The 12,312-nt window shown below is 37.4% G+C and overlaps 2 protein-coding genes across 5 annotated transcripts in view; both read right to left on the reverse strand.

The window, feature by feature from the left end:
* Positions 1–12,312, reverse strand: part of LOC108043928 — a 183,806-nt gene that overhangs the window by 9,506 nt on the left and 161,988 nt on the right.
* LOC108049517 (PAX-interacting protein 1-like) overlaps positions 1–12,312 on the reverse strand; it is a 73,935-nt gene that overhangs the window by 164 nt on the left and 61,459 nt on the right. For 3 of the 4 annotated variants that reach the window (XM_044459809.1, XM_044459811.1, XM_044459812.1), the window contains one exon: positions 4–102. In XM_044459809.1, coding sequence (XP_044315744.1) covers positions 22–102 — 81 coding nt within the window. In that variant the 3' untranslated portion in view covers positions 4–21. Of the gene's footprint in view, positions 1–3; positions 103–12,312 lie in introns of those variants that run through there. The other variant, XR_006417616.1, reaches the window with a different exon arrangement.

Raw genomic sequence — 12,312 nt, forward strand, 5'->3', positions numbered from 1 at the left:
TACCTCTCTCGTTTTTCTGCCTCAAGGGGTTCCCAGCTGCTCGTCCTTCTTCTGGATTGGCTTGCCGGCTATGTAGTTGCGTGCGTAGATGTTGTTCACATCCTGGAAAGGAACACGAGGTTGGTGTGCTTCAGTTGTGTTATGCTAATTGATGGTTTTGTCCTGGGTTCATTTTCATTCATTGCCCATTCCCCCTTTTGTCTAGCCCCCATGTCATCACTCACATTACGCATACGCCACCGGCCCGCAACCATAAAAGTCGCTCACATTAATAAAACCCCCATTTGTGCCGTGTGATGACAATTTGTCACCATTTTTATTGTTCATAGAATGCGGAAAGTAATGGAAGGGAAGGCACACAGATTGAGGTAACATGCCAGTGTAACATTAACGAGAAGTTGCTGCCTTACAAACTGTGGGGCCAGCTGAAGTTCATAAACTAAGAATTCATGTGTACGCAGACGGCACAAAAAGCAACAGCCATATAAACAACAGCAACAGGGAAATGACACAAAAATAAAACGAAAGGTAAGATGACTGAAGAATACCCTAAGTTCAAACTATATTTTTGGTTTCAAGTTTGAGTTCAATAGATAAAACTAACTTTTAAGTCGCAGTTTTTGTAATCTAATTGTATTTTATTAATTATGAAATTTAATAGGCACTTTAAGGGGAAAAAAAGAGTTCAACATATATTTTTTTTAAGCCTCCGCACAAAAATATAAATTTAAAATGAGAGTTACTATTAGAGTTACTATTATGAGGGCATAGAAAGTCTATACCAATGGGCTACTAGTTTTAATAGTTACAAAACTTTGTTTATAGTTACATAATGCATAGGAAGATTTGACCAAGACAATTTATTTCTGTGGCCTTATGGCCTCAACAACATTCCTCAATTATTATCTGCCAGTTTTTCTTCACTCCAATCGATTTTTTTTAGTCAATTGATGGACGTGACAATTTTTATTAACCCGTATTATTTTTTAGACCACATTTAAATTATTTCATTATATTTGTAAGTAAGAACTGATTTCCTCATGCTCAAATTTATGTACTTTTTTGGATAGCAAACAGCATTTTTCTGATTATTTGTATCATTTTTAATATTCTATAGTCCTGAAGATATATTATTCTAAAATTTTTTCATTGCGAACCGATATCACATCCACCATTAAAATTTGCTAAAGATTGGAAAAATAATAATTAATATCCAACTTCAAGGTATAATTAAATTTAACTAATCTGCTATATCTTTGCTTCAGTTAAAGAGAAATCAATATATTAGAAATGCTTTTAAAATGAGAAACACCCTACCTAAGTTTCAGAAAGAATCATTTACTGACTTTTATACACTTTATGTTAGCAGAATCCGATATAATGTTTGAAGAATTAAGCGCACTCACGTCAGACCTACATTAAATGGTTTCAATTTAAACAATAAACGAGGACGGAAGCTAACTTCGGCAAGCCGAAGTTTTAATACCCTTGCAGACTTTGACGAAATTGCTAAAAGTGAAAAAGTAGCGAAAGGAATAAGGTATACATAAGTAAACTAGATTTGCATCGTTTCAAGTCAATTGCTTTTATACTGCAAAAATGTCATATACAAATAGAAAACAAGAGAGAACGCTATAGTCGGGTGCCCCGACTATCAGATACCCGTTACTCAGGTAAAGGGAGTGCGAGGGAGATGGAGATAGAAACTTTGATCACGCATAACTTTTTAACGAATGGTCCGATTTGAAAAATTTCTTCAACATTTCGATAGGTATTGATAAACACAATAAAACTGCATTTTTACTTTTCCGAAATATTTAAATTTTTAAAATCGTATATTAGCGATTGTGGGCGTTAAAGGGGGCGTGGCACCATTTTGGAACAAACTTGCGCTGCTTAGGAACTTCTAAAATCTACAAGCAAAATGCCAATCTTCTAGCTTTTATAGTTTCCGAGATCTCAGCGTTCATACGGACAGACAGACAGACAGACAGACAGACAGACAGACGGACAGACAGACGGACAGACGGACAGACGGACATGGCTATATCGACTCGGCTAGTGACCCTGATCAAGAATATATATACTTTATAGGGTCGGAAACGCTTCCTTCTAGCTGTTACATACTTTTGCACGAATACAATATACCCTTTTACTCTACGAGTAACGGGTATAAAAAGGGATACTTTCGCAGCCTTTAACAATTTTTCCTATCTCCTTTAAGATATAGACTTCCGAGCGGCAAGCGCTTTTACCCTAATCAAGATATGCGTAAATAAATAAGAATTGGAAAATTTGATGTTAGTAGCTTACACACTGCGCGAAATATTCTGATAATCATCAAATTTGGACCGATTTCACCCTATTGTTCCTATGGGAGCTATAGGATATAGACGTCCGATCGGTACGCGCTTTCACCTTGATCAATGTATGCATAAAAAAATACAATTTGGAAAGATTCATGTCAATAGCTTGTATACTGTGCGAAATATCCTAAAAATCATTAAATTTTAACCGATTTTACCCTTTTGTTCCTATGGGAGCTATAGGATATAGACGTCCGATCGTCACGCGCTTTTACTCTGATCAAGGTACGCATAAAAAAATAAGATTTGGAAAGATTTATGTCAATAGCTTTTACACTGCGCGAAATATCTTCCATTCTTGCAAGTTATATCCGATTGTTCCTATGGGAGCTATAGGATATAGACATCCGATCGGGGCGGTTTTCAAACTTGATCTGCGTACACTTGTTTTAGGACGACTGTGAAAGTTTCAGATCGCTAGCTTTTAAACTGAGCTCGCAAACGGTATTGAAACAGACGGACAGACGGACAGACGGACGGACGGACAGACGGACAGACGGACAGACGGACATGGCTATATCGACTCCCCTATTGATCCTGATCAAGAATATATATACTTTATAGGGTCGGAAACGTCTCCTTCACTGCGTTACAAACTTCTGACCAAAATTATAATACCCTCTGCAAGGGTATAAAAATATATTTTCTAAGAAGATATTTGTAATATAACTTAAATATTGTTAATGTGTTTTTATAATTTACCACTCTTTTAACATTTACCTATTGATTAGTTTCCCTCAAACTCCTCATCTTCCGTATATTTTTTGAGCCTACAAACTGCGCCACCAAACCTTACTACCTTGACCCGTAAGTGCAGAACAATGGGCACATGAAACAAATTGGCATTCAAGGCAATAAATACGACTGCGAGAACAATAGAGAAGAAATTGTCGGACATGGACATATAGCGATGTCCGGGGAAAAAGGAAATCAACCTGGTCCGCAGTCAGAACCAGAAACAGAACCAGAACCAAAAAACCAGGCCCAGTCAACCACGAATTGGAAGCGAGACGGAATGAAGTAAAAATGTTGACCAATGCGCACAATTGGCAATTTGTGAAGTTAAGCGAAATTAATGAGCTGGCTGCTGCCATCGCTCTTGCACATACAAAAATATATAAATATACAAAGACTTATAGGCAGTGTTGGTAATAGCGAAAAATCGTAAATTGTGCAAATGTGGGTGGGCCAAATGGCTAAATAAAAGGCCAACTTAGTGGAGTGGAGGGCCTGTTCATTAGTCACACATTGGGGATATATATATTCAAGGTGCTTAAAAGCAATTGGCATAAATCTACTTCTTTGGCATTTGTGCGTCGTATTGTGTTGCATCCCATTCCCATTTTCATTTAGGGGCTTAGCATTTCGGGTCCATTTGCTCTTGGCCAAAAACAATGGCTCTTTGATGTTGGTCAATGATTTTTAGTGGTTTAACCTTGAGGCTTATGAATGGGCCCCGTTGCTGTTGTTTTCCGATGGATTACGTGGGGCACTGGGAGATTGAGGAGCGGTTGTTGAATGCCTGTCAAGAATGTGGTGATAATGCCCAATGACCCGAGGACCTTGGCTTTACGGCCAGGTAGATCTTTAGATTTTTATTTCTTAACCCTCTACTGCAGGAACACCTTTCCAATTATGAAAAACCTTTCTTCACAGAAAAACTCTATTTATTTTTGTTATTATTTTAAATATTTGGACATATTTGCATTTTTTGTTAGCAGGAAGTATGTAAAAAAGTATGGCATAACTAAAAATATCAAAACTTGGAAAACCTTAGAAAAAAGATTTTTGAGTACTGAGGGCAACATCAGAAGCAACGAACACCAGCGCCTGAATTTGTATCTCAAATTGCACTTGCGAAATGATTTCGCTTGACCCGTATATTTTCGTTTTTCCCATCCTTCAAAGCCTGGCTCACTGCAATTAAATTTGTATTTTCTCGGCTTCCCTTTTCACCAGATTTTCCCGTTTTTCCGTCTAACTGCTGACGACACTTCAGTCTGTGAGACTGAGGGCTGAGAATTTATCACCTTTTGGGTCTTCCCTCGTTTGTCAACTTTATTCAATTTTGAAAACAGCACTGCCATCGAGAAGAGAAATGGAGAAAGGGGATGCCCGGACAAGCTGCCTTCACTTTCATCAAACTTCTGGCATTTGACGCCGCGCTGGCTGCTTATTAAAAACTCAAACGCCTTTAGAGGAGAGCCCCTACCCTCCCCTTGCCCCTCCTCTTGCCCCTCCCCTCGTATTGTCCCACTAGCAGACACTTGGCTGTCGAGTTCAGTGCCGAAATATTGCAGCCCCTGTGGGGGATCCCCCGATTCCCAGTTCCCAGGCCATTCCTGTCTGGCTTGCTCCGTCTGCTGCTGTTTGTCATATTCCATTCCACAGACGAGTGGCATTTTGGTGGAAGAGATGAGACGGCATTGCGGCACAGAGAAAATCCAAGGATGGAGTATATCTAAGCCATAAATAGAACAGCTAGTTCGGTCTTGCAAATTAATACTTCAAATCTAATAAGAGGTTAAATGATTAACTTGGTTAATAATAAAATTCACATCTATTTGATCTCATTCCAAAAATTGTAATCAAATTAAATCTAGAGATATTGTAGTAAGCATTTTAGTCTTAAAAAATTTAAAATATATTAATTGAATATGTAACTCATTTAAAGAAAAAATTGGATTCACTTCTCTAAGTTAAAACATAAATAAAACAAGAAAGGAAAGCTAACTTCGGGCGGAGCCGAAGTTGATATACCCTTGCAGAATACTCTGTAAATTATATTCTCCAAAATTATTCATATGATGCATTCTTAATACTCATAAAAAATCCCAACTTCCTAACTTTAAAAATACCAAAGTTATGGCATTTCCAATCGTTCAGTTATATGGCAGCTATAGGATATAGTCGGCCGATCCTTATGAAATTTGGTAGGTCGGATTGGTTGGCCAAATATAACACCCATAGAAAATCCCAACTTCCTAACTTTACAAACACCAAAGTTATGGCATTTCCGATCAATCAGTTATATGGCAGCTATAGGATATAGTCGGCCGATCCTTATGAAATTTGGTATGTCGGATTGAGTGGCCAAATATAAAACCCATAGAAAATCCCAACTTCCTAACTTGACAAACACCAAAGTTATGGCATTTCCGATCAATCAGTTATATGGCAGCTATAGGATATAGCCGGCCGATCCCGGCCGTTCCGACTTATATACTGCGTGCAAAGGAAAGAAGGGTGTGTGCAAAGTTTCAATTCGATATCTTTAAAACTGAGAGACTAGTTCGCGTAGAAACAGACAGACGGACAGACAGACGGACAGACGGACAGACGGACAGACGGACAGACGGACATGGCTATATCAACTCAGGAGGTGATCCTGATCAAGAATATATATACTTTATAGGGTCGGAGATGTCTCCTTCACTGCGTTGCACACTTTTGACCAAAATTATAATACCCTCTGCAAGGGTATAACAATATTTATTTATTTAAGTTACTCCGTATTTTTTAAGGTTTTTATTTATATGTATATTTCTGAAATAATAGTTATTATTTTATATTTATAAGTAAATCCAATGATTTTCTAGTTATAAGATAAACTTAACCCGACTTTATTCGCTTGGGTTTTTGGTTCTTAATTTTTTTTCTCAGTGTAATATCGCAAATTGGAGCAGAAGAAGTATCCTTGGTATCATATCAAAGATGAATGCTTTTATTTATTAGGGGCACGCAAAATTGACTCAGCAAAATTAAAATTCCATTTTAAAGTGATTTGAAAATTTTTGAAATGAATACTTTCCTTATTTTGTGCTGCATACTTTGTGGGTGTTCATGCCAAATTGCGCATACGCCGAATGTGACGCGTGGAATTATTTAAAAATGTATTTGTGGAGAAAAACCGAATAAAAGTTGCCCAGATAAAAAGCGATTCGTGTTCAGAGGCGGAAAGAAAAGTTTTGCATTGAAAAGTTTTTGTGGCGGAAAATGCACATACGGTATGCACCCGCAAAAATGTTTTGGTTCGCTTTGGTGATTGCTGTTTACTCATAATATGCAGCCAGCCCTCTCTTTCTCCTGCCAGCGAGCCGTCTCTTTCTGTGGATTGTTACCTGTTTCTGCCTTGATGCGTTTTGTTGCATATAAATTGTATTTGTTGAACTTTATAATGGCAATGAAGTTGATGTTTTTACTAAGCAATTTGCTACAACACATCTTCAGTCTCTCCGCTTCTCTATGTGCTTTTTTCTATTTCCTGTTTTCTTTCTCACTCTGGCTTTTTCTTATTGCTCTGCTCTTCACGGCAAACTTCTGCCAAGTTTTCTTTTCAGGCTGGTCTCATAAATTTTTATTATGAATGCACATATTTTTCAGTTGCAATCTTTCTCGGCTCTTGTCTCTTTCTAACCGGCTATAGCCGTCTCTTTCATTGTGTGGCGTCTGCGGTGCAAATATGTGGCTAAGTTGGTGGCCGAGTTTGGTGCGGTTAATGTATGCTTTGGCAGCTATTTTGGCTTTCCACCAAAAATTTTGGGCCGAAAATGTAAGCTTGTGTAGCATAAATTAAATATCCAAAAAGCGATGGTTTTTAAATTCAAATACCCATATAAATGGAATTTTTGAGGCACAATATTGATTGCTTTATGTAATAATAATTGGCGGCTGTTTTGAGCATTTATAATTTAATTAAAACATTTCTCACACCCTCGTTAGAACACGCATCCTCGTGTAATTTGCTTTATATATGAATTTAACCTTATTTATATTGTGCCTCGCTCAGCATTTACGCAAATTTCCCAGGTGCCTTATTTTTCATTCAACAGCAACAACCATACTCGTAAAATCCAAGCTGAGTGTGCTGCGAAAAAGGCAGCTTAAAGTCCTTTAAGGCCAACGGCAAATGAATTATAAATGGTAAACCAACCGAACGGTGGCAACCTTTAACATTTTCACCTCAGATCTTTTTGGGGATATGGCCCTTGAGGGCGATATATACATTTCACATATGTATATTTGCGTGCATTTCGTTTATTCTTTTGGTCATTCCGGCTGTGCTTGCAAAGGGATTTGCAGTTTTGCGCAGGAACTGCTGTTTTTGAACTCTTTCTCCATAATTAAATATATATGCGAAATGTGTAACACTAATAGGCAAGTAACTTTTAGTGAAATACATTTTAATGTTTGTTTTATCAAGTTTTTTTTTAATTTGCATATAAAAGCTTTTTTAAATCTGCTGACGGACAGTAACCATTCTAATTATTTATTTGATGTATAAATATTTATAATAAGGAAAGCGAAGTAAACTATGGATTAAGAGATAGCATACACCAATGCATAAATTTAGTTCTGATAATATGTCCAAGAAATATCTTGTTATGTGAAGAAATAATTTTTGTGAACAATAGACCTGTTTTGAGATTATTGCCAGTCAATGGTTTTAGATTTCAAAAATTGGGTAAATACTGATATTAAAATTTTAAAGTTGTTTAAAAGGAACTATTTCTACACTTCTAATTTATTCGGAATTCTTACAAATTTCATAAATACGATATGTTTTATAAAAATCTTTATCTGCCATTAAACAATCGGGAAGAAGATAAATAAAATGATAACTTCTTTGTTTCTTAACATATATCTATATATTCCGAGATATAGTAATTTTCAACGACTTCATAATTGCGTTTTTACTTTTATAAAAATCGGACGACTATTTCATGTTGCTGCCATAGGAACGATCAAAAAGTTTGTTGGTAAATCGACCTATCTTCATTGCTTTTAAGCATCGAAATGTATAATATTTTAAATTTGTAACAGCTGTAAGGGTATATGAACTTCGGCTCTCCGAATTTGCTTCCTTTCTTGTTTTTAATTTATATTATTATATTTTTTCCAATGCTTTGTTTTTTATGCGTCTTTACCATTTAACACGTTAATGCTGTGCACGCCCCGCATATGTTGGCAGGTTGACCTGTGCCAGCTAGTGTCAGTTTGCCTGTCATCTGCAGCGCCACGTGGCCCTTTTGTTGAATATCAAAACCTGCACTACATTGCACCTGCTGGGCACCCTGCCCCTTACTGCCCCTCCCCTTCATTATCAACGGCTGCCGCCCTCACTTCGCCCCTGTTTAAATTAAGAATGGTGTACCTTGCTGCCATTTGGGTTGTAACTGACCCACGGACGGGGGATCCGCATGCCGACCTCACCTCGTCCTTGAATCCACGCCACGCCCCTTACGCCCACCATTTAATGCGCCTTTGTAGGTGGTACTGCGGTGGGTTTGAGGCATTGTTGGTTTGATAAGGGCATCGAGAGGTCCGTTTATTTGCTCTAAATGTCTATCCATTTGACTGACAGGAATGTTTGTATTGGGGCAGGCAAATGGGAAGCAAAGGGGGTGAAATGGGAAACAGAGAAGGATGACTAGAGATAATCAGGATGAAAAGAAGCTGAAATTCAAGATCCTGACAGCTGTCAGTCGATGGATCTGTCTAAAATGAACTAAAGATATGTCAGATATGCAGATATATGTACATACATGGATATCCAAACGGGTTCATTAAAATTTAAGAAAATAGAGCAGTTCAAAATGCAACTTCTGTTGAAACAAAGCTTACGGAGTATTTTTTAATAAGCAAGTACACATTTACCCTATTTTTATAAGTACTACTTCTAATATTGCAACTTTGAAGTTTGAAGTTTTATATTCTTTAAGCTTATTTTAATCCAAACTTCGCTAAAATTGTTTAATTGTGACTTTAAAACAAATTCCATTTTAATTAGTCAACAATACTCGCCTTTCAATGCAATTTAAAAAGTCTTCGGAATTATTAAACAGCAGCCTATTTGAATAGCCAACTCGTGAAAGTCTCATTAATTAGCCGGTATTTCTTTTGGCAAAGAAAACCTCAACTATCCGGCAAAACATTAATGACGAAGCCAGTCGCAAAGCGCCTTAAAGCCTCCTGGAGCAACCACACCCCCACCCAGTTAACTCGACTGTTTTGCAATTCAAAGCTGCAAAAAGCCACAGCGAAGGCCAGAAGTTTACTTTGCATGGAGATAAAACCACAGAAATACTTGCCAACAACTGCCTGCAATCTGCTGTTTCTCCGAAAAATTTGACCTGGACATTTCCAAAAACGCCTGGTGCTTTTCCAGGACACTTGAGCGGAGCCAAAGGAAACTCGCATGCAGCCAAAAGTGTCAAATTTATGAACGGCTTGCTAAACAAATTTAAAACTGCCACGCCAAGGATGCCAAGAAGGGCTGCAAAAAAAGAGTGCACTCGGGGGCAAAGTTTAGGCGAAAAAAAAACCGCAAAAAGTTTCGGTCTGGTCAGCAGTGCCCGAAAAACCACAATCTGCGAGAGAAGAGGAGTGCAGCCAACAACCGAAAATGAATTTTCAGTATTGCCAACTTTGTGTGGGGATGTTCAGGGTGGGCGGTAGGTGGGCGTGGCAGAGTTACGCATATTATTTGTGCAACGCAACTGTGGAGCTCGTAAACCGAACGCTGGCGCTAAACGCTTGCCATAAATTCATTTAGTAAGGCAACATTGGCCATAAATTGCGGAGCTATCGATTGCACAGGAAGTCCAAATGGCGATGGGAGGCTAAAAGTGGGTGGCCAGCGAAAGCAGCCAAATGCAACAAAAGGCGATAAAATATTTTATGTTCGCTGCTAAAGTTTTACGTCGTGGCAGGTTTAGGCCATATCTGTTGCAAGACTTTTTTCCTTGCCGATAAAATACGTATTGAAATTTGGGTTTGAATAATTTCGTTATTAAAAAATATTACGATTTTTATACATAGACTCCTGGTTAGGTTAATTTTAAAACTGAGGGGCTTATTGTTAATTTAGATGAAAGGTTAATATATTTGTGGTTTTTCTTGATGCTTTGGGAACCAAATCTTCAAAAAAAGTTAAAAACAAAGCTCTAAGCCAGATTGTGTCTATAACAAGCTACTACAATTTTTCAACCTAAATGTTTTTTCCACTGTATAACACAATTAAAAAAATCAATTAAAAATTAAAAAAATAAAACGGAAAATATTTAAACTTTAGTATTGCTACAAGAAATTATGTTTTCCTAATGTCTCGACAAATTTATTGTAGATTAATTTTAATAACAGCTATTCAGATGTTTTTTTTCTAGTGTATGAATATCTTTTATTTAGAAAAAGATTTATTTCCACTACTTTTTGTATCTTTTTCTTTTTGTTAATTTTTCTCAACAAACTAGATGTGTGTTTTGGCTAAAATCGAGAACGGAAGCTAACTTCGTCAAGCCGAAGTGTTTAATACACGTGCAGTTATACCGAGTTTGACTATATCATTATCGATCGCCATGATTTATGAACTGGATCAAAAATCTCTAAAGGATTACCCGAAATGGTAAAAAACACATTATATTGTGCAATAAAAATGCGAATATACGCAAGTTTCGTTAAAAACAATTAGATTTTACAAACTTGACCAGATCGTTTTTATGGCAGCTTTAGGATAAAGATGTCTTATCGGCCACTTTTCAAACTGATAATGTGTATATGTTTAAACTGATCTGGTAAATAGTATAGAAACTAAATCTACTCACCTTGGGATGATGACAAGCAGAAGAATACATTGCAGGGTCCCTTTATTGCAATACAAACTTCTGGCTAAGGCTATAATATCCTCTGCAAGGAAATACAAATCTATAAGCAAAATCACCTGCACAAGACATCATAAATTAAGACGGAAGCGGAAGTAAGAGTGGCACAGGTGAATAAAAAGAGCAGTGAAGCTTTTTTAAAACTGCTCGTTATAATAAATGGGGCAACAAAAAGATATCAGCGAAAATAACAAAAAAACATTGAAGGTGCGACGGTTGTCTCTAATTAAACTGACGTCTTCGAGTCCCAGTCTCATTATGTCCTTTTCGGGCTGCCGGCAAAACTTAATATTAATGACTTGCTGGGAAATTAATTTCTTCACTAGACTTTCACTCTTCGACAGAGGGAATGGAATGTTGGCCTGCCCTCTCCTGTTTCCCGATCCCATTTCCTCGTCCGTCTGTTTTCCTTGAACCCCAAGTGGGTCAGCATTGATTTCCGTCGGCTGATGGACGCCAAAGACGCTGGCCAGGCGATGGACGCAGCTCATAAATATTCCAAGCGGCACGCCAAACAACCTTCCCGCCCCTCGCCCCCCGCACCACACCAACCCCGCCCCCTTCGACCCCCTGAAAAAGTGACAAAACGAGGCGACAAAGTTGCTCAACATCGATATGTAGGAGTGCAAGGGGGCGGGGAAAATATAAGGAGACGCCACTGCAGAATCTGCTGCATTGATTGAAAATAAATAAATTCGTTCAGTTGATGGTCAAGACGGATGGAGAAAAAGTTGAATTGGTTTCAAAGGGACCAGGAAAGTGAGGGACTCGCTGAGAAACGGAGAGTACAAAGCAATCGTTTTTAAGAAATAATTTCAATGAGCTGTTTGTATTTACAATGGAGGAATCAATATGAAAGGAATTCTGCGAGTTAAATTAAGTGGAAAGTCTTTGAGAATTATAAGGATATTGAGGAATGCAAACGGTGAAAATAAAATAAATAAGATTTCGTTGAATATCTCGCCTCAGTCGCACAAAAATAATATATTTGCCAAAAGCCATACCGATAATAAATACTTTGAATAAAAATATCAACTTAAGTGTCTTATTGAAAGCTCCGATTTGTAGGAATTAAATCAAACTTCATTTAAAGTGGGCTCTTAAATTGGTTTATAAATCTCTCGATTGAGCCAAAATAATATTATCCCTCTCTTGACTTAAATCTCATCATATATATCCTTTAGTGCAGCAATATTTCTTCAAAGTGAATCAATAAATTAATTAAGCACTTGCCCTTCATTGTGATTCTAAAATTCTAAAAGTTCAAACAAAGCGCTCATCTGAGT

The sequence above is a fragment of the Drosophila rhopaloa genome, unplaced genomic scaffold, assembly GCF_018152115.1.
Source record: "Drosophila rhopaloa isolate 14029-0021.01 unplaced genomic scaffold, ASM1815211v1 contig_2, whole genome shotgun sequence".
Lineage (NCBI taxonomy): Eukaryota > Metazoa > Arthropoda > Insecta > Diptera > Drosophilidae > Drosophila > Drosophila rhopaloa.